Source organism: Chiloscyllium punctatum, chromosome 22 (genome assembly GCF_047496795.1).
Source record: "Chiloscyllium punctatum isolate Juve2018m chromosome 22, sChiPun1.3, whole genome shotgun sequence".
Lineage (NCBI taxonomy): Eukaryota > Metazoa > Chordata > Chondrichthyes > Orectolobiformes > Hemiscylliidae > Chiloscyllium > Chiloscyllium punctatum.
Window position 1 is genome coordinate 25,450,733 of NC_092760.1, and position 23,545 is coordinate 25,474,277.

At 44.0% G+C, this 23,545-nt stretch overlaps 1 protein-coding gene across 3 annotated transcripts in view; it reads right to left on the reverse strand.

Moving 5' to 3' along the window:
- The window catches only part of LOC140493461 (oxysterols receptor LXR-alpha-like), a 70,116-nt gene that overhangs the window by 19,970 nt on the left and 26,601 nt on the right, over positions 1-23,545 (reverse strand). For all 3 annotated transcript variants that reach the window (XM_072591908.1, XM_072591909.1, XM_072591907.1), the window contains exons 2-5: positions 16,144-16,218; positions 13,758-13,970; positions 5,780-6,049; positions 4,163-4,368 (exon numbers count right to left, since the gene is read on the reverse strand). In XM_072591908.1, the coding sequence (XP_072448009.1) occupies positions 4,163-4,368; positions 5,780-6,049; positions 13,758-13,970; positions 16,144-16,177 (723 nt within the window). In that variant the 5' untranslated portion in view covers positions 16,178-16,218. The remainder of the gene's footprint in view (positions 1-4,162; positions 4,369-5,779; positions 6,050-13,757; positions 13,971-16,143; positions 16,219-23,545) is intronic.

Consider the following 23,545-nt stretch of genomic DNA (forward strand, 5'->3'; position numbering starts at 1 on the left):
CTGAATTCCAAAAGAGACTATTGAAAAAAATGGTACTCTTACCGACTCGGCTCAAGGAACCTTCTTTTTTGTTTAAAGAAGAAGGATGGGTGGGAGCCGGGACCTAAGTAGTGTTTTGGGTAAAGGAACCATCCAAATATATTACCTGACTTCCTCAGCAGTCCCGTATCCTTTTCATGGTCATCATTAGACTCTTAATTCCAGATTTGTATTGCACTCAAATGCCATCATCTGCCTTGATGGGACTTGAATCCAGATCCCCAGAACATTACTTGGGTCTTTGGTTCATACTCTAGCACTAATATCACGAGGCCATTGCCTCCCCCAGTGTGCAGTGTTGCCTCAGCACTGTCCCTCCAATAGCACCGAGCATTCAGCGCTCCCTCTGACAGTGCACTGCTACTGTGGGTAGTATTCTGGTGACAGTGCTGACACACAGGACATCCAAAGATCAATTGGTCAGAGTGGGTGACAGTTTGGGAGGTTTAGTGAATCAAGGAACTATTGCAGAACAGGAGAAAGTGAGGACTGCAGATGTTGGAGATCAGAGCCGAAAATGTGTTGCTGGAAAAGCACAGCAGGTCAGGCAGCATCCAAGGAGCAGGAGAATCGACGTTTCAGGCATGAGCCCTTTGATTCATTCCTGAAGAAGGGCTCATGCCCGAAACGTCGATTCTCCTGCTCCTTGGATGCTGCCTGACCTGCTGCGCTTTTCCAGCAACACATTTTCGACTATTGCAGAACATGCAGGAAAAGTCACTTGTATGTCTAAACATTGGTTGAATGTTCACAATGAAGTGAGTTAATAGGTTGCAGAGTAGGCTGGGGAGGAAGAAAGCATAGTGCAAGTTGGGATTGATGCCTGAATCTAACTGCAGTCAGAAAGAAGGGAAGACCTCCAATATGGCCCAATGGAGATCTCTTAGTCATAGTCTAATGGACATAAAAATGCACATGGAGGATGCGGTTTAGGTAATAAAGATAAGGAGCAGTCTTTGAACAGAACTGGGAACAGAAATCCTCATGATTGTAATGATGGTGGCTGACTGTCCCTAATACGTCCATTCTCCTTCAAATGTAAGGAAACTTTGTCCTTGAGAGCCTTCTCCAATAATTTCCTGACCTGAAGTAAGGCTCACAGACCTGTAATTTCCTGGCTTATCCCTGTTGCCCTTCTTGAACAAAGGAACAACATTGGCTATTCTCCAGTCTTCTGGGATCTCACCTGGGGCTAAAAGGGATACAAAGATCTATGTCAAGGCCTCAGAAATCTCCACCCTTATCTCCTTCACTATCCTGGGATAGATCCTATCAGGCCGTAGGAATAATCTACCTTAATGTTTTTCAAGACACCGAACACCTCATCCTTCTTAATATTGCCCTGCTTTAGAGTATGAACAAACCCCTTTCCAAACTTAGTTAGCATCCATGTCTTTCTCCTTGGTGAATATCAATGCAAAGTACTCATTAAGGACCCACCCACTTCTTCTGGTTCCACACATAAATTACTTTCTTTATACTTGAAATGATCCATCCTATCCATTGTTACCCTCTAGCTCCTAATATACCTGTAAAATGCTGTGGGGTTCTCCTTAATCCTACTTTCAAAGGGCATTTTATGGTGTCTTTTTGTCCTCCTTGTTTCTTTTTAAGTTATTTTCTGCTTCCTTTATACTCCTCAATTATACAACCTTACTTACTACCCACCAAAATCAGATTTCTCATTCTTGTTCTATTCCTAATAAATGACAACAACAAGAGTAAGTACTCTATCTTCCTCCTGACACAACTTACTCAGTCTCAGAATCTGGTTCCTGAGCAGCCAAGTCTATGCTGCTTTTCAAGTTGTAGCGTCACCTCTGGAGTTCTGCCCCTAGATTCAGCTCTGCTCCCACTCTAACTGACTCCAGTCCCACTTCTGACTGCCCTCAGTCCCACTCTGACTGACCTCAGTCCTGCTTTGACCAAACCCACTCCCCAGGTATTTGTCTGATAGCTCCTGCCACTGTTCACTCCCAGGTTCGCTCTCCTGTGTTGTCTTCACACTGCCACCACCTCTTGATGGAGATGGTCATTGTCTGGCCTGTACAATCATCGTTGAACATCCCCACCTCTAACCTTGTGATGAAGGAAACAGCTGAAGATGGTTGGGTTTAAGAAACTATCCTGAAGAATTCCTGCAGAGATGTCCTGGACCTGAGATGACTGACAAACATAAATCATAACCTACATGACAAGTATGACCAAAACTAGCAGAGAGTTTTCCCCCTAATTCCCATTGATTTCAAGTTTTAGAGTCACAGAGTCATTCGGCATGAAAACAGCTTTGGTCAAAGCTTTCCAATTCATAAACTTATCCAAACGTCATTACTTTCTCTGGCAGTTCATTCCCCTGTGTAAAAAACTTGCCCCATGTCCTTTTTAAAACTTTTTCCTCTGACCTTAAACATCTGCCCCTTTTCTCAGAGAAAAGACCTTTGCTATTCACCTCATGATTTTAAACTTCCATTCGGGTCCCTCTGCTCCAGTGAGAAAAGTCCCAGCTTATTTCATTCCCAGCAACATCCTGTTAAATCTTTTCTGAAACTTCTCCGGTTTAATAATACTCTTCCTATAACAGGGAGACCAGAACTGCACACAATACTCCAGAAGAGGCCTCACCAACATTGTGTACAACCTCAACATGTTGTCCCAACTGCTATACTCAAAGGTCTGAACAATGAAGGCAAGCATACTAAATACTTGCTTCACCACTCTGTCTACTCTAAATGCCTACTCCACCAATCTGTCAAATTTCAAAAAATTATGTCGCTGAACACTTAGGTCTTTCTATCTACAACCTACCCCAGGCCTGACCATTAATTGTATAAGTCCTGCCCTTGTTGGTTTTACCAAAATGTAATCCTGTGCATTTATCCAAATCTAAGCTGTTCCTATGGTGGGACTGCTGAATGGGGTGGAGGACAGTGTCGCAGAAGCTACACTCTGTTTCTACCCCTGTGTGTCCCTGTCCCGAGAGTGTTTGATGGAGGACAGTATAAAGTGCAACACTTGTTGAATGTAGCCTTGATGTCAAGGGCTGTCACTCTCATCCCAAATGTCAAATTCAACGCTTTTGTCCATGTTTGAACCAAGGCTGTAATGAAGTCAAGGAGCTGAATGGCCCTGGTGGAACCCAAACTGGGCATCACTGAGCAGGTTATTGCTGAGCAGTTGCTGCTTGACAGCACTGTTGATGACACCTTCCACACTTTACTGAGGATTGAGAGTAGGCTGATGGGGCAGTTATTAGCCAGGTTGGATTTGTCCTGCTTCAATTTTCCACATTGTCAGATAGATGCCAAATTTGTAGATTAACATTAATTCATTAATCAAGTTTAAAGGATGGAATGGGGTGAGATTAGTTGGTGTCAGTGTACACTATCTGAAAAGTGAGAGAAAGCAAAAGGTTTCCTTGAACAAATGGTGGAGACAAAGGAAATTTTTTTAAAAAAATACACGGATTGACGCAACTCATCAGTTGTCTGACTGTTTTACCAAAACAAATGGCTGGAAGAGTAGAATTGTTCTGAGCTCTATAGGAAGGAAGGTTGCCAGTGCAGTATTTTATACAGCATGTGGAGATTTCAAATTTAATTAGTTTTGAAATTCTAGTAGTATATAAGGAGAAAATGGAATCTGTGGTAAGTACATTTTAATGCTTCTTTGCAATTAGTGGACATGACTTGGAGATTCATTTATGGTTCTGGGTTTAAGGGGTGTGTGCTTGTCATCATAGAACCCCTACAGTATGGAAACAGGCCATTTGGCCCAACAACAACACTAACCCTCTGAAGAGTAACCCACCCAGACCCATTCCCCTCCCCTAAATTTACCCCTGACTAGTGCATCTAACCTACACATCCCTGAACACTCTGGGCAATTTAACATGCACAGCTTTGGACTGTGGAGAAAACCCACACAGACACAGGGAGAATATGCAACTCCACACAGACAGTTGCCCAAGGCTGGAATTGAACCTGGGTCCCTGGCACTTGAGGCAGCAGTGCTAACCATTGATCCACCATGCCGTAATATCTAACTTTACACATAAAGGCCAATACAGAAAGTGTGAAAAATCGCTGCATTCTATTCTTGACCAATGAGTGCCCTGAACACTTACAGTCACTTTCAGTCGGTCACTGAATGAACGCTTGTTACACTGCTGTTGAGCAGCAACCAGCTTTCTGATCATCTCAATTTGGGCAACATCAAGTCTTGGTATTCCCCAGCTAGACAGTGGGCTTGAAGTCACCCTCACTGTTTTTGTCACCTCTTCTTCCAGCTTCTTCATTTTCTTCACTCGGATTTGTTCTTCTGAGAGGACACCTGTAACACATAACACATAAACTGGGAATCATACATTATTTTTAGTCAATTAATTCCAGCACAGTCACCCAATATTAAATACAGTCAGCCATTAATCTCAGTTTAGTCACACAGTACAAAATGCGGTCTCTCATTAATCTCAGAACAGTCACACTCCCTCATGTTTCACAGACCCTCACCCTAAGAGAGGTATCTGTACGCTCACTGGTGTCTCCCAGTCTCCTCTCTCTCAGACAGATATCTGTACACTGACTGGTATCTGTCAGCCCCCACTTTCTCTCAGGAAGTGGAGTCCTAGGTTAACTGGATAGTGAGGAAAGTGTTTGGTATGCTTGCCTTTATTGGTCAGTGCATTGAGTATAGGAGTTGGGAGGTCATGTTGCAGCTTTACAGGACATTAATTAGGCTAGTTTTGGAATATTGCATGCAATTCTGGTCTCCCTGTTGTTGCAAGGATGGTGTGAAACTTGAAAGGGTTCAGAAAAGATTTACAAGGATGATGCCAATGTTGGAGGGTTTGAGCTATAGGGAGAGGCTGACTAGGCTGGGGCTGTTTTTCCTGTAGCATCGAAGGCTGAGGGGTGACATTATAAAGATTGATAAGATCGTGAGGGGATGGATAGGGTAAATAGGGTGGGCGAGTCAAAACCTAGATGGCATGGGTTTAAAGTGAGAGGGGAAAGATTTAAAAGGGACCTAAGGGGAAACCTTTTCACACAGAGGGTGATGTGCGTGTGGAATGAGCTACCAGAGGAAGTGGTGGAGGCTGATACAGTTCCAACACATGAAAGGCATCTAGATGGGTACATGAATAGGAACAGTTGAGAGGGATATGGGTCAAATGGGACCAGATTTATTTAGGATATATGGTTGGTATGGAAACTTGGACCAAAAGCTCTGTTTCCATGCTGTCCAGCTCTATGATTCTATGGCTTGTGCCTCTCAGAACCCCCTCTCTCTCTCGGGGAGATATCTGTATACCAACTGCTGTCTCTCAGTCCCCTGTCTCTCAGTGAGATATCTGTACACTGACTGGTACCTCTCAGACCTCTCTCTCAAAGGGAAATATCTGTGCACTGACTGGTGTCTCTCAGTCCCCCTGTCCCTCAGTGATATCTATTCACTGAGTGGCATCTTTCAGTCCCCTCTCTCAGCATAGTGACTGGTATCTTTAAGTACCCCATCTCTTAGTGAGGTATATGTACACTGACTGATTAGATGCTCACTGATTGATGTCTGGATTGTGTACATAGATTGCTCCTAGGAGAAAGGTGAGGACTGCAGATGCTGGAGATCAGAGCTGAAAAATGTGTTGCTGGAAAAGTGCAGCAGGTCAGGCAGCATCCAAGGAGCAAGAGAATCGACGTTTCCTGCTCCCTAGATTGCTCCTGTTTATTTTTCACTGACTTACATTGCTCCAACATCCCTGCCTGTCGACACTTGCGTAGTCGGCACTGTTGGCACTTTCTGCGCATGTACATGTCCATCTGGCACTCTCCATTGTTCTTGCAGGAATACTGGGCACTCTTGATCACGCTGCGTCTGAAGAAACCCTTGCAGCCCTCACAGCTGAGCACATTGTAGTGGAAGCCAGATGCTTTGTCTCCGCACACACTACACACTTCATTCCCCAGCATCTTTGGAGCCGGACCCTTCTTACGTTTTGCTCGATGTTGCTCACCTGAGAGAAAATACATTGAACAGGAGGGACAGTAAGTGAGCAGGTTAGACACTAAGTAAGACAGGCAGTCAGTGAATAGGTTATACACCGAGTCAGAAATGCTGTCAGGGAACAGGTTCCACAACATGTAGGAAGGGCAGTCAGTGAACAGGTTATGCACTCAATAAGACAGGCAGTCAGTGAACAGGTTATACACACAGAACAAATAGTAAACATGCAGGTCTAGCAAATAACTGGACAGCAAATAAAATGTTGGAAGGAGAATACAGTAGAAAAATAGGGATGCCTCGTTCCTACTGTACAATGCATTGTTGAGACTGCACGAAGAGTACAGAGTTCAGTTTTAGTCTTCTCACTGAAGAAGCGATATTCTAGCACTGGAGGTAATTCAGAGACACTTCACTCAGTTGATTGCTAGGCTGAAGGGACTTTTGTGATGAGTTTTGCCTGCACTTATTGGAGGTTTGAAAAATGTGAAATACTGAGTGAGAAATATTCTAACAGGCTTGGCAGCATGGATGCTGAAGGAATGCTTATCTTTGTGGGAAATTGAGGAAGAAGGCTGCACAGTTAAAAATAGAGGTTCTCCTCTTTAAGATGAGGAGGTTGTGAAATTTCCTTTCTCAGGGGGCCATTGGCCTTTGAAATTCCATTCTCCTGCAACCACTGAATCTGTCAATGCTGAGTTATCACAAGGGATTCGAGGATTAGGGAAGGACAGAAAGGAAAGTGAGTTATAGGTCACAAACAGAGCAGCCAGGATCAGATTGAATTTTCAATAAGGTTTAAGGGACTGAGTGGCCTACAGATGCTTGCAGTCTTCAGTCCTTCTCTAATACATGATAGTTTCTCTCTGATCAATGTGGAGCTCTCTCTCTCTCTATTTCTGATCAGGGGGAATCTCTCTCTCTGTCTCTTGTTGATGATCAATGGGGCTCTCTCTCTCTCTCTCTCTCTCTCTCTCTCTCATTCTCTCTATGGGGAGCTCTCTCTCTCTCTCTCTCTCTCTGATCAATTGGGAATTCTCTCTCTCATTCTCTCTATGGGGAGCTCTCTCTCTCTCTCTCTCTCTCTCTCTGAGCAATGGGGAGTTTTCTTTCTCTCTCTCTCACTATAATGAATGGGGAGCTCTCTCTCTCTCGCTCTCTCACGATGAACAATGGGGAGCTTCCACCACCTCCTCTGGCAACGCGTTCCAGTCACTCACCACCCTTTGTGGGAAAACCTGCCTCACACATCTCTTTTAAACAGTCCCCACCTCGCATCTTGAACCTGTGCCCCCAGTAATTGATCCCTCCATCCTGGGTAAAAGCTTCATACTTCCCACTCTATCCATGCCATCCACAAACTTCTAAACTTCTATCCGGTCACACCCCTCAACCTCCTGCATTCCAGTGAAGACAGACCCTCTCTATCTCACCTTTCTTCAGAGCTAAAATCCCCCACACTAAGCAATACCCTGGTAAACCTTTCCTGTACCCTCTACAAAGCATCTGCGTCCTTCTGGTGGTGTGGTGACCAGGACTGTATGCAATATTCCAAGTGTGGCCTAAATAAATTCTACAAAGTGTAACTTGTCTATCCTTATACTCAATGCCCTTTCCAATGAATGCAAGCATGATATATACGCCTTTTTTATTACCTTATCTACCTGCACTGCCACTTTCAGTGATCAGTGGACTGACACATCCAAGACCCTCTCATATCAATACTCCTAAGGGTCCTGCCATTCTCTGAACTTGACCTTCCAAAGTGCATCACCTCACATTTGTCAAGTTTAAACTCCATCTGCCGTTTTCTGCCCATGCCTCCAACTGATCTATATCCTGTAGTATCCTCTGACAATCATCCTCATTAACTGCAACACCACCAATCTTTGTATCATCTGCAAACGTACTAATTAGACCAATTACATTTTCTTCCGAAACACTTATGGAGACCACACACAGCAGTGGTCCTGGTACTGATCCCTGTGGATCACCATGAGTCACAACTTTCCATTCTGAAAAACATCTCACCTTTGTCTCCTATGATTAAGCTAATTCTGTACCCACCTTGCCAGCTCACCCCAATACTATGTGACCTCACCTTTTGTACCAGTCTGCCATGAGGGACCTTGTCAAGGGCTTTACTGAAGTTCAAGTAGACAACAACTGCTTTTCGGCTAGGCAGAAGTGGATACTGGAGATTAGAGTCAAGATTTGAGTGGTGCTGGAAAATCTTAGCAGGTCAGGCAGCATCCGAGGAACAGGAAAATCGAAATTTCGGGCAAAAGCCCTTCAGGAAATTTTTCCCTCATCAATCATCTTTGGTACCTCCTCAAAAAACTCAATCAAGCTAGTGAGGCACGACTTCCCCTGTGCAAAATCATGCTGTCTATCACTAATGCCTTTTTGCTTCTAAATGCCTTCTTGTCCCTGAGAACCTTTTCCAACAATTTCCCTGCCACCAGCATGAGGCTCACAGGCCTGTAATTTCCAGGATTATTCCTGTTACCCTTCTTAAACAATGGGACAACATTGGCAATTCTCCAGTTCTCTGGGACCTCACCTGTGGCCAAAGAGGATACAAAGATGTCTGTCAATGCTCCAGCAATCTCTTGTCTTGCCACCCTCAATATTCTGGGATAGATCCGATCAGGAGAGTGGGGCTTATCTACATTTATACTATTTAAGACATACAACACCTCTTCCTTTTTAATAGCAACATGGTTTCGAACCTTGACACTCCCTGCCATGAGATCATCCTCCACCAATTCCTTCTTTTTGGTGAATACTGACACAAAGTATTCATTTCAGACCTCACCTACCTCTTTATGGCTCCATATATAGATTCCCTCCTTTGACCTTGAGTGGGCCTAACTTTTCCCTCGCTACTCTCTTGCTTTTTATATACGTGTAAAAAGCCTTAGGATTCTCCTTAATCCTGTTTGCTAATGACTTTTCATGACCCCTTTTAGCCTTCTCATTCCTTGTTTAGGTTCTTTCCTACTCTTGTGATATACTTCAAGGACTTCATCAATTCCCATCCTCCTAGACCTATGTACGCTTTTTTATTTTTGACCAAGGTCATAACCTCCCTGGTCATCGAAGGTTTACGTAAGTTCCCATACCTATCCTTCATTGTCGTAGGTACATGTCACATCTGAACGCTTATCAACTGCCATTTGAAAAAAATGCATGTCTGATGTAGACTTCCTTTCAAACAGCTGCCTCCGATCAATATTCTCCAGAATCGACATTTCAAGCATTAGCCCTTCATCAGGAATGAGGATGAAGGGCTTATGCCCAAAACATCGATTCTCCTGCTCCTTGGATGCTGCCTGACCTGTTGTGTTTCTCCAGCACCATACTCTTCAGCTCTGATCTCCAGAATCTATAGTCCTCACATTCTCCTAGTGTTTACATAACCCTCCTGAATAGTCCTTACAATTTCTGCCCCTTCCTGAAGAAGGATTATACCCGAAATGTTGACTTTTGCACCTCCTGATGCTGCCTAGCTTGCTGTGTTCCTCCAGCCTCCTGCTTGTCTACTTTGGAATCCAGCATCTGCAGTTTTTTTTGTCTCCATCCAAGCCCTTAGCACAAAGTGAGTCCCAGTCAATACAGGGAAAGTTAAAATCTCCCACCAGAACAACCCTGCTGTATTTTACATCATCCCAAAATCTTTCGACATATTCTCTTCTCTCTCTCTCCTGCTGGCTGTTGGGAGGCCTGTAGTATATTCTTAGCAATGTGGTTTCACCTTTCCTATTCCTGAGTTCTATGTATGTTGCCTCGCTGCACAAATCCTCTGATGCATCCTCCCCCAGTACAGCTATGAGATACTCCTTTACCAATAATGAAACTCCCCCATCCCTTTTAACTCCCTTTCTATCACACCGGAAATATCTGAATCCTGGGGCATTCAGCTGCCAGTTCTGTCCCTCCTTCAGCCAAATCTCCGTAATCCCAATTATGTCGTAGTTCCAAGCACTAACCAAAACTCTGAGTTCATCTACCCTGGCTATTATACTTCCCGCATTGAAACACCAGTATTTCAGACCATCTCCCCTGCTCTGTTCAGCACGGTTTCCCTGCCTGTTCTTGTTTTTCGTCATTTTTGCCTTGGTTTTTACCTCTCCCTCAATTTCTGCATCTACTACCCTACTCCTCTGGTTCCCATCCCTCTGCCGCATTAGTTTAAACCCTCCCCGAACCACTCTACCAAGTATCAGTTGGTACCCCAAGAACATCAGTCCCAGTCCTGCCCAGGTGTAATCCATCCTGTTTGTACAGATCCCACCTCCCCCAAGGCCGATCCCAATGCCCCAAAAATCTGAAACCCTCCCCCCATACTATCCTTTCAGCCACGTGTTCATCCTATATATCCTGCTGTTTCTGCTCTGACTAGCTCGTAGCACTGGTAGTAATCCTGAGATAATTACCGTTGAGGTCCTACATTTCAACTTTCTTCCTGGTTCTCACTATTCTGCCTTTTGGATTTCATCCATTTTTTTAACCTATGTCATTGGTACCAACATGTTCCACAACCAGTGGCTGTTTGCCTTTCCCCTCCAGAATGTCCTGCAAGCACTCCAAGATATCCAGGACCCTAGCACCAAGGAGGCAACACACCATCTTGGACTGTTGTTTGTGGTCATAGAAACACCTATCTATTCCCCTCACAACTGAATCTCTGGTACAAAGAACAAAGAACAAAGAAAATTTGCAGCCCAAGAACAGGCCCTTCGGCCCTCCAAGCCTGAGTCGATCCAAATCCACTGTCTAAACCTATCACCCAATTCCTAAGCATCTGTATCCCTCTGCTCCCCATCTACTCATGCATCTGTCCAGACACACCTTAAATGAATCTACTGTGCCAGCCTCTACCACCTCTGCTGGCAACGCGTTCCAAGCACCTACCACCCTCTATGTAAAGTACTTGCCGTGTATATCCCCCTTAAACTTTCTTCCTGGTTCTCACTATTCTGCCTTTTGGATTTCATCCTTGAATACATCCTTGAATCCGTGACCTCTCGTTATTGAATCCCTCCTCCAGGGAAAGAGCTTATCTCTATCTCCCCTGTCTATATCTTTCGTAATTTTGTAGACCTCATTCAGGTCCTCCCCCAATCTCCTTGTTTCTAAGGAAAACAATCCTAACCTACTCAACCTCTCTTCATAGCTAACACTTTCCATACGCCAACATCCTCGTAAACCTTCTCTGCACCCTCTCCAAAGCATCCACATCCTTTTGGTAATGTGGTGACAAGAACTGGACACAGTATTCCAAATGTGGCTGAACCAAAGTCTTGTACAATTTTAACATGACCTGCCATCACTCATACTCAATACCCCGTCCAATGAAGGCTAGCATACCATATGCCTTCTTGACCACTGTATCCATCTGTGCAGCAACCTTCAGGGTACAATGGACCTGCACTCCCAGATCTCTCTGCTCATCAACTTTTCTCAAGGCACTTCCTTTTATAGTATAGTTCGCTGTAGAATTAGACTTCCCAACATGCATCACCTCACATTTGCCTCGATTGAACACCATCTGCCACTTCTCCGCCCAGCTCTCCAGTCTATCTAAATCCTCCTGTATTCTTTGACAGTCCCCCATGCTTTCTGCTGCTCCACCAATCTTTGTGTCATCTGCAAACTTACTGATCAGACCAACAGTGCCCTCTTCCAGATCATTTATGTATATTACAAACAACAGTGGCCCCAACACTGACCCCTGTGGAACACCACTGGTCACCTTTCTCCATTTCGAGAAACTCCCTTCAACTACTACTCTCTGTCTCCTGTTGCTCAATCAGTTCTTTATCCGCCTAGCTAGAACACCCTGCACACTATGAGACTTCACTTTCTCCATTAGTTTACCATGGGGAACCTTATCAAACACCTTACTAAAGGTAACAATAGCATTTCTATGCCTATCTCTCACTCCCTTTGCAGCAGAACCAACCATGGTACCATGAATGTGGCTGCTGCTCTTATCCCCTGAGAGACCATTCCCCTCAACAGTATCCAAAACGGTGTATCTGTTTTGCAGGGGAGTAGCCACAGGAGATTCCTGCACTACCTGCTTAGCCCTCCTGCTCTGCCTGGTGGTTACCCATTCCCTTCATGCCTGTGGAGTCTGCGTCTGCGGTGTGACCACCTCTCTATACGTGCTATCAACGATAGTGTCCATCTCGCGAATTCTCCACAATGTCCCCAGATGCTGCTCCAATGGAGAGCTTCCTTTCTCTGATCAATGGAGAGCTCTCTCTCTCTCTCTCTCTCTCTGTTTGCTGAGCTCTATTTGATCTCGCCTGTTGGTGGCAGATGTTGCCTGCAACATCATGTTTAAGTTCCTGAAATTGTTATTTGACTCAGTGGTGCTTAATCCCTGTTGCACTAGTACTAGTCAGTAAATCCTGTCAGGTTAACCCTTTCTCTACCTGAAAGCATTCTCAGCTTGACGACCTGTACCATTCCCACTTGTATATGTCATCCCTGGGGGTCAGTTAGCTCAGTCAGCAGGCCAGCTGAATTGTGATGCATCGGGATACCATCAATATGGATTTAATTCCCACATTGGCTAAAGTTCCCATAAATAACTCTTCATTTCAACCTCTGCCTCATCTGAGGTGTGGTGACCCTCAGTTGTAGAGTCACAGAGATGTACAGCATGGACAGACCCTTCAGTCCAACCCGTCCATGCCGACCAGATATCCCAACCCAATCAAGTCCCACCTGCCAGCACCCGGCCCATATCCCTCCAAACCCTTCCTATTCATATACCCATCCAAATGCCTCTTAAAATGTTGCAATTGTACCAGCCTCCACCACATCCTCTGGCAGTTCATTCCATACACGTACCACCTTCTGTGTGAAAAAGTTGCCCCTTAGGTCTATTTTTATATCTTTCCCCTCTCACCCTAAACCTATGCCCTCTAGTCCTGGACTCCCCGACCCCAAGAAAAAGACTTTGCCTATTTACCCTATCCATGCCCCATCTGTCTTTGAGGGCTATGGTGTCTTAACTTTATATCACTTCTCCCTTGGAAATACATCCCTAATCTTTCCCTCTCTCATTCTCTACAAATCCACTAGACTCCTCTTGACTGGTCTACTAACCACCACATCCCTACAAGAACTATCCCCTAACCCCTTCCTTACTAACCACCTGCAAGTCCCCCTCCAAGCCACTCACCATCCTGACCTGGAAACATAATACTATTCCTTTCGTGTTGCTAGGTCAAAATAGGCAAAAGTGAGGATTGTAGATGCCAGGGATTAGAGTCAAAAGTGTGGTGCTCGAAAAGCACAGCAGGTCAGGTAGCAACTGAGGAGCAGGAAAATCGACGTTGGCTTCCTGGCTTACCCTAGGCACATGTTCCTCTCACACACCCACTAACTTTTACTGACTGTCATTATCTTTCCCCTTGAAATGAGGACGGTGTCTAACGGGCTTCAGGGTTTGAAAATGTAACTGACCCTCTTTTTTTATGTCCCTTCCCTTACTCTCACCAACCATTCCACATACAATCCCTTGCTGCAAACTCAGAATCACAGAATTATTATGGCGCCTCTTGCTTCCTCCTCGGAGTCTGCAGTATTCTGAGCTTCTCCATCTCCAGTGCCTTTTGCTTTGACACCTGTTTGTTATGTTAGCCACTGTGTGAAGACCGACTCATTCACGCTTCATTCTAGTCAAGCAAAGATTTCCTCACCCAGGCTCTGGTTGGCATGAGAGAAGAGCGCAGACTCTATTTTCACATCGTCAGCCCAGTAGCTGTGAGTTGCTTTGTCCTGATATCCAGCAGGATTGAATTGAACTCTTGCTTTCACTGCAGGGTCTCTGGCAGACTGAAGACTGCTGTCAGGATGATCCCTGTTTGACCCGGACACTGTCCTCGATATATGCAGAAACAGTCTGTTTTCTCCTGCAAGGCATGTTTAGAAGGGTATTGGCACATGTTATTTTTACGAAGAAACAGAGCAGGAAATGAGTAGCAAAACTGTTTCACGTAGTAAGATGTGCAGATCTGAAAGATGGTGAAAGCAGCTTCAAAAATTTCAAAGGGAATTTGATAAATGCTATTATAAGAGGAATTTGCACAGTTATAGGGAGATATCCAAGGCGGAAATTAACGGAATGATTCTACCAAAATGCCTGCACAGTGCCAAGTATACTGTATTATCCCAAGATTCCAACATAATTTCATGTGCTGCCTTGCATTGTTAATGAGTTAATCCTAATTATTTAATATGCTACTCATATCCATGCATATCATCACACAAAGTGATGCTTCATAACATGATTTGGTCAGACAGAACAGGAAGATGTGTGCTAGCAAAGCTCCTGTTTCATGTAACACTGCAAAGACTCATTTAATTCAGTCGAATAATACCAAAATTATTTTGCTCAATCACATTCATATTTCACCTGCCTCTAAAGAATTCCACAAACATTCACAGCCAGTTTATTGTGATGGCCTTTGTAGAATAGAGTTACTGTAGCTGTCTTTGACCTGGTCAATTACTACCAGGCTATGTTTACATCTTTTGAAAGTGAAGTCACTGCTCCATTTCAGATAAAGTTAAAAATCACATAACACCAGGTTACAGTCCAATAGATTTATTTGAAAGTACAAGCTTTCATAGTGTTATACAACTGATGCGATATATTGAACAAACCCAGATTGCTGTTAAGTCTTTCATCTTTTAGAATTAGTTGCAAGTTTTGAGTCATTAATATGTAAATCTCAGAACTTCTCTCAAGACTTCTCGGTTTGTTCAATATATAACATCAATTGTATGACACTATGATCTTTTGGTATAAATTCTGTGTCCTATGATCCTACTCCACTAGCTACCTGAGGAAGGAGCAGTGCTCCGAAAGCTAGTGCTTCCAAATAAACCTGTTGGACTATAACCTGGTGTTGTGTGATTTTTAACTTTGTTTCCCCAGTCCAACACTGGCATCTCCACAACATTTTTAGATGTATACTGCAGTTCTTTTTGCATGGGAACATCCCACAAACAATAATGTGTTGGAAGATAACACAGTGGGCGGCAGGGTGACACAGTGGTTAGCACTGCTGCCTCACAGCGCCAGAGACCTGGGTTCAATTCCCACCTCAGGCGACTGACTGTGTGGAGTTTGCACATTTCTCCCAGTGTCTGCGTGGGTTTCCTCCGGGTGCTCCGGTTTCCTCCCACAGTCCAAAGATGTGCAGGTCAGGTGAATTGGCCATGCTAAATTGCCCATAGTGTTAGGTAAGGGATAAATGTAGGGGTATGGCTGGGTTGCGCTTCGGCGGGGCGGTGTGGACTCGTTGGGCCGAAGGGCCTGTTTCCACACTGTAAGTAATCTAATCTAATAACATGGTTCACTACAATCACTCTCTCATACATTGATGACACTGACTCTCCAGAAGTCGATCACTCTTGCTGTCCCTGACACTGGTCACACTCACTCTCTCCTAATTCCACGCCACTCCCAAACACTGTCCAGGTCACACTCTCCCAGATGCCATGCTTGTCTGAAGTTTTCCTTTGGCATAAACGAAGGATTTAAAACCATTGAGCTGAACAGTTCAGTGCATTGGATTCACATAAAGTAGTGAAGAGGACCTGTATTTGCCAACAATGTCCCAGCATGATAGAAAAGTCAGAACCACCAAGAAGGTAAGGCAATGTATGCAGATTCATTCTGAGCAAAATGTTGCTATTATTTTAACATTGAACCAAAAAATCATGTTTGGGGAAACGATTCTTTGGCACTTTGTAGAAATCTCTAGAAAGAAGTTCTCAGTTCTGCTAACCCATGCATTTGTTCCCAAGTGCAAATAGGGTGACTATTCACTGAGGTTTGAGTACTTGTAAGTTTGTTGTTGGCGGTCCAAGTCTACTTCTGAAATTTGAAATCGGACAAATAGCAGAGAAAGAAAACATAAGGTTTATAAAACCAGGTCTCTCTCTGGGATCTGACGTCTGGTATTACCAACAGCTTGGATTAGAGTGACTCTCAACATTCTACATTCTCAGCAGAATAAGTATTATCTCCCTGAAAAAATGAGCTGCGGGGTTTAAGTGGAGGGCCGTTTGTCTTACCATAATCAACATCAGTGATAGACACCGTGGACATTGTTCTCACAGCACCTTGTCATAACGGAACGAACCCCCTGTCTGCAACAAAAAGCAACCAAGAGTTAAACACAAAGAGCTCAGACACCAATGCAGGGAAACAGAGGGGAAGTGAGAGATTAAAAATTGCCAAAGTCAAATATTTGTTCTTCATTGCTTAGTTCTAGTGGCCTCAATGGCTTTTGTACCAAGCGTTTTCACTACAAAAATGGACCATTTGATACATTGTGTTCTCGGTGGCTCCTTTGATTAATAATCCAAAATTAACTTTACTGCAGCACACTCACCAGATATCTGTGTATCAATCTCAACCTAATCTGAATGTCACACTCTCTTCCTCCAGCCCTGTGCCAATCTCAAACTAATCTGACACCCCTCCCCCTCCCTTTTCCTCACAACCTGTATCAATCCTGAACTAATCCAAATGGCCTGCTCTCTTCCTGTATCCATGTCTCGATCCCCAAACCAACCCCACTGCCATGTACCCACCCATGGCCCTACGTCAATCTTCAAACTAATCCCACTGCCCACACCCCTCCCCCCTCATTCTCCCCATAACCCTGTATCAATCACAGACTAATGCTAACTCTCCCTCTACATAACCCAGTATCAATGCCTAAACTAATCCCCCTGCCCCTGTCTCCCCATAGCCCTTGATCAATCCCAAACTAATCTCACTGTCCTGCTCCTCCCCATAGACATTTTTCAATCCCCAAACCAATCCCACTGCCTCCCTCTACCTCTGTTCAATCCCAATCCAATCACACTTCAACGTGTCCTCTACGTAGAATCTATCAATCCCAGGCTAACTCCATTGTGCCACTCTTTCTCATAGCTCTGTATCAACTCCCAAACTAACCCTTCAGACCTGCTCTCTCCCCATAGCCCTGTATCAAACTAATCCCACAGACCTTTGACAAGGTTCCGCATGGTGAACTGGTTAGTAAAGTTAGTTCACACGGGATTCAGGGAGAGTTTGCCAATTGGATACAAAAGTGGCTTGATGATAGGAGACAGAAGGTGGTGGTGAAGGGCTGTTTTTCGGACTGTGACCAGCGATGTTTTGCAGGGATCACTATTGAGTCCACCGTTGTTTGTCATTTATATAATGGTTTTGAATGAGAATATGGGAAGCATGGTTAGTACGTTTATGGATGGCACGAAAATTGGTGGTATGATGGACAGTGAGGAAGGTTATCTAAGATTGCAAAGGCGTCTTGATCAGTTGGGTCAATGGGCCCAGGAGTGACAGATAGAATTTAATTTAGATAAATGCAAGATAAATGCAAAATGCAAGATGAACAAGGGCAGGACTTACACAGTTAATGATAGGGACCTTGAGGAGTGTTGTAGAACAGAGAGACCGAGGGATTCAGGTCAATACTTCATTGAAAGTTGTGTCACAGATAGACAGAATGGTAAAGAAGGCATTTGGCATGCTTCCCGCCATTGCTCAGGTTAGAGGTTGGGACGTGATATTGCAGTTGTACAGGACATTGATGTGGCCACTTTTGGAGTACAGTGTCCAGTTCTGGTCGCCCTGTGATAGGAAGGATATTATTAAATTGGAGAGGGTGTAGCAAAGGTTTACCAGGATGTTAGTCAGACTGGATGGTTTGAGTTATAAGGTGAGGCTAGATAAGCTCAGTGGGACAGCATAGTGGCTCAGTGGTTAGCACTGCTCTCTCACAACACCAGGGACCTGGGTTTGATTCCACCCTTGGGCGACTATCAATGTGGAGTTTGCACATTCTCTCCATGTCTGCGTGGGTTTCCTTCAGGTTTTCCGTTTTCCTCCCACATTCCAAAGATGTGCAGGTTAGGTGGATTGGCCATGATAAGTTGTCCATAGTGTTGAGGGATGTGTAGGTGAGGTGGGTTACTCATGGTAAATGTAGGGTTACAAGTTACAGGGATAAGGTCGGGGGGGGGGGTCTGGTTGGAATGCTCTTTGGAGGGCAGTGCAGAGTTAATAGATCAAATGGCCTCTTTCTGCACAGTAGTGATTGTATGATTTAAACTGGGACATTTTTCCACTGGAGTGTACGAAAGTGACCTTGTAGAGACTTATAAAAAAGTGAGGGGCATTGATAAGGTGATAGCAAAGAACATAATTTTAAGGTGAGAGGAGAAAGATTTAAAAGGGACCTGAGGGGCAACTTTATCACACATAGTGTAGTTTGTATATGGAATGAATTGCCAGAGGAAGTAGTAGATGCAGATACAGTTATAACATTTAAAAGACATTTGGACAGGTAGATGAATAGGAAAGGTTTAGAAGGATATGGGCCAAATGCAGGCAGGTGGGACGGGTTTAGTTTGGGAAACCTGGTCAGCATGGATGAGTTGGACTGAATAGTCTGTTTCCATGCTTGATGACTGTGTGATAATGGCTCTACACAGAATCTAAGCATTTCCAAGAAGAGACATGAAGTCAAATCGTTTCATCTTGCGCTCATTAGGACTAGGTGCAAGAACCAAACTGAGAAAGGAACAATTTATGTAGCATGAAAAGAGGGTGCTGACTGGTGTACCAAAGCAGCAACTGTTAGCTGTTTATTTTAGCAGATTAAACTCACACCAGAAAGGTAGACTCTGACTGGTCAACACTTTGTTATGGGAATGCCGCAGAGATTGACAGTCTCCAAACGCCTTTCTTGAATGAACACGCCGATAAATTCCTTTTGCCTACAAAGAACAGGTGTGCAAATATAGGAGCTGCAAGGATGCACAAGTGACTCTGTGAGCCTGACAGATAATCTAAATCAGCAGGGATGACTGAGACAGGAAAATGGAGGAGTGGCACGGTGGCTGAATGGTTAGTACTGCTGCCTCACAGCGCCAGGGACAGGGATTCGATTCCAGCCTCAGGAGACTGGCTGTGTGGAGTTTGCACATTTCTCCCCGTGTCTGCGTGGGTTTCCTCCGGGTGCTCCGGTTTCCTCCCACAGTCCAAAGATGTGCAGGTCAGGTGAATTGGTCATGCTAAATTGCCTGTAGTGTTCAGGAATGTGTAGGTTAAGTGCATTAGTCAGGGGTGGATGTACAGTAATGGGCAATGCATTTGGGTGGGATACTCTTCGGAGGGTCGATGTGGACTTGATGGGCCAAAGGGCCTGTTTCCACACTGTAGGGATTCTAATTCTAATATATATTAATAAATTTACAGAGGAAATACAAGGAGCTGGAGTAACTGGACATATTTAGAATAATAGAGTGGCAGGAGAATTGAGAACTCAGCTAACAGCAAGGCAAAAATAGAATTCATACAGTGAAAGATAAAAGGTAATAAAGGGTCAAACACATGAAGCAGTCATATCTCCAGTGTGGCTGACAGTGGAAGGGATTTGAAGGGACAAAGATGCAGATAAATTATGGAATTGAACCGAATAATAATTGCAGAGATATTATTTAATATTAATTGGACAATAAAGGGGATAAAGGAATGGAGTTCCAACAAATTATACAGGATTCCTCTCCAACCCAGTATGTAGAAAGCACAACAAGGGAGTATTCATTATCAGAGTTAGTAAGGGGGAATAACAAGAACAGATACAACTACCTCCCTAATAGTATTGTCGGTCTATCTTCAGCACATAGACTACAGTGGTTCAGGAAGGCAGGGCAACTAGGGATGGGTAACACATGCGAGCCCAGCCAGTGATGCCCACATCCCATGATCATGATCATTACAAGATAATCAGAGGGTTAGATAGGCTGGACAGTGAGAGCCTTTTTGCTCGGATGGTGATGACTTGCACGAGGGGACATAGATTTAAATTGAGGTGGGATAGATATAGGACAGGTATCAGAGGTGGTTTCTATACTCAGAGAGTGGTAAGGCTGTGAAATGCACTGTCTGCAACAATAGGAGACTCACCAACTTTAAGGACATTTAAATGGTCATTAGATAAATACTTGGATGAGAATGGAATAGTGTAGGTTAGATAGGCTTCAGATTGGTTTCATAGGTCAGCACAACATCGAGAACCAAAGGGCCCATACTGCGTTATAATGTTCTATGTTCTATGAGTGAATTAAAAGAAAAGTAAAAATAGGGATGATACTGAATGTAATATCATATCATATTGTAGATATAATATACAAGGACATAAGTATGGTGAATTGATTCAGTCAAAGCTGATTTTGAAGGGCTGAAAATCAAACTTGGGTAGGTGGGTACTGATGTTCCACAGACACCAACACTGGGAACACTGCTATTCAGGATTTCCAAACATGATTTAGACTTTGGAAACAAAAATAATTTTTAAATTTGTGAATAGGATCTGGGGGTCAATACCGAGGAGGACTGCAACAAATTACAGCATTATAATAAGTTATAATAAACTTACAGAATGAGCAAATAATAAGCAAGTGAAGTTCAAAACTGATGAATACAAGGTTGTATATTTCACAAAGAAAAGCAGAGGAGTCATTTATTTCTTGGAGAGTGTGAATCTAACTGGGGTAAGGAACAAAGGGATCCCAGAGTATAGACACACCAATCACTATGTCTGGTTCCACAAGTTAGAAAGATCATTAAGAAATGAACCAAACGTTTAGCTTTATTTACTAGAGGGATAGAATTCTCCACGGCAACTAGGGATGGCTAACACATGCTTGTAAAGGTTTCAAGTTATTCAAAGCCTGCATTAAATCTTGCTTAGATCACACTTAGTACACTGCATGCTGTCGATGTCACCATGTTATGAAGAGGATATTGAAGCACTGGAGTTGGTGGAGTGAAGATCTTAGGATGATCCCCCCAGATATCAGGAAAGGTTCAACATTGACAACAGAAGCTGAGGGGTGAACTAATAGAATTCTTGGAAGCAACTAGAGCTTTTGTTGGAGTCGATACAGTGAGAGCACCTCCTTTGTGAGGATGAGCAGAACGTAGACACCATCAATGTAAGGTAGTCACCAAGAAACCACATCAGGAATTCAATAGAAACCTCTTCACACAGAGAGTAGTGAGGATGTGCAACTCATCCCACAGGATTTAAAGTTTGATTCACTTTGAAGTGAATCATGTGGACGTATTTAAGGGTAAGTCTCACATAGCGTCTGAAAGAGGAGGAGCAGAGGGTTACAATAGTGGATTTAGATAAGAGTGGGTGGGAATTGTGAACACTGCCACCAACTCGGTAGGCTGAATGGCAAATTTCTGTGCTCTACATCATTTCACTTTGACTTCAGTGTGGAGACAAGATATTATCTCTACAGGTGGAAACAAGCCCTTTGGCCCAAGTCCACACCGACCCTCTGAGAGTAACCCCACCCAGACCCATTCGCCCAGCCTATTATCCTATATTTACCCCTGATTAATGCATCCAACCAACACATCCCTGAACACTATGGGCAATTTAGCATGATCAATTCACCTAAGCTGCACATCTTTGGATTGTGGACGGAAACCAGAACAGCCGTAGGAAACCCATGCAGACACGGGGAGAATGTGCACAGACGATCACCTGAGGCTGGAATCGATCCCGAGTCCCTGGCGCTGTGAGGCAGCAGCGCTAAACATTGAGCCACCGTGCCACCCCATATTATGAGGTACAGTATCATGTTTCATCAATAAAGCCTTGGAATGGAAGTGCATTTCTAAGCAAATTCTTCTGTATCACAGTGGCACTGTATTCTACACTCTGTTCTGCAACCTGATGCACTTTGTATGGTACAACCTGCCTGTACAGCATAAAGACAATACTTTTCACTGCACCTCGGTATGTGACAACAATAAATCAAATTAATCACGAGGCGATTTTTAAAAATTCATTCACAGGATGTGCTTGTCACTGACTACATCAGCATTTATTGCCCATCCCTAATTGCCCAGAGAGAAATTAAGAGTCAATCACATTGCTGTGGGTCTGGAGTTGCATGTAGGCCTAACCAAGTAATGATGGCAGTTTCCTTCTCTAAAGGATGGGTAAACCAGATGGGTTTTTCCTGACAATCAATTCATGGTCATCATTAGACTCTTAATGCCAGATTCTAAAGTAGAGTGGTGCTGGAAAAGCACAGTAGTTCAGGCAGTATCCGAGGAGCAGTAAAATCGACGTTTCGGGCAAAAGCCCTTCATCAGGAATAAAGGCAGAGAGCCTGAAGGGTGGAGAGATAAGTGAGAGGAGGGTGGGGGTGGGGAGAAAGTAGCATAGAAAGTAGGTGAGTGGGGGAGGGGATGAAGGTGATAGGTTGGGGGGTGGGGAGGGTGGAGTGGATAGGTGGAAAAGAAGATAAGCAGGTAGGACAGGTCATGGGGACAGTGGAAGTTTGGAACTGGGGTGAGGTGGGCGAAGGGGAAATGAGGAGTTGCAGTGGGAGAGGGACTCCCTGAAATTCTTGTAAAGAGAGGAGGAAAACTTCTTCAAGGCTTCTTAATGCCAGATGTTTGTTGAGTTCAAATTCCACCATCTGCTATGGCAGGACTCAAACCCCAGATCCCCAGAACATTACCTAGGTCTCTGAACTAACAGTCCACCGACAAGACCACAAGGGCATCTCCTCACCTGAATTTGCTGGCAAGGCCAGCATTTATTTCCTTCTGGATTCAACATGATTTTGTACAGTCAGAGTTGTTAAAAAAAAGAAACCCCAGATCATGGACTGTCATCTATGTCTTGCATCACATCAGTACTAAGCGAACAGCACACTGACAGACGGTCAGTACTGAGGGAGTGCCGGATTATCACAGGGTCATTACTGAGGGAGTGCCGGACTTCTGGTGGGTGTGCCATCTGGATGAGGGTAAATGATTCTGTGATTCTATTGGAAGATGAATGAAAAGTTCACCTGTTGTCTGAGACAATATTTATCTTTGAACTAACCTGATTAAATAGAACGTTTGTTTACCAGCAGGTTGCTGTTCGTATTAACATGCAGTGTATGAATTAGATGCTGCAGCAGTGACTACATTTCTAACAGGAACTCATTGGTTGTGCTTCACTTTGGGCTATCCTGAGGTCTGGGCAGATGCTAAGCAAATCAAAGTTTTATCTTCCCTTTCACCAGCATTGCATTTTGTCGGTAATGACTGGTGCTCAGCTCCTTCAGAGCTACATCAATCTAGCATTCTCAACTGAAATTGTCATTAGACGATAAACTTTAATGGCAGATCTTCCACATAAAGTAGGTCTGCCTTCCTGACTCTACATGTGGGTGTATTCCTGTCAGTCACAAAAATGTATTTACAAGACTGAGCTGGGTACAGGGTAATATGCAAAGGAAGAGAAATATTCAATAGGAACACCAAAAAACGCTGAGCCAAAAAGATTCAGTCAGCTTTTCAAAGATCAGGGCGTTTGCTAAAGTCACTCATTAAACTTCTCCTTTCTGAATTTTACACATCAATCTGAGTCTCCAG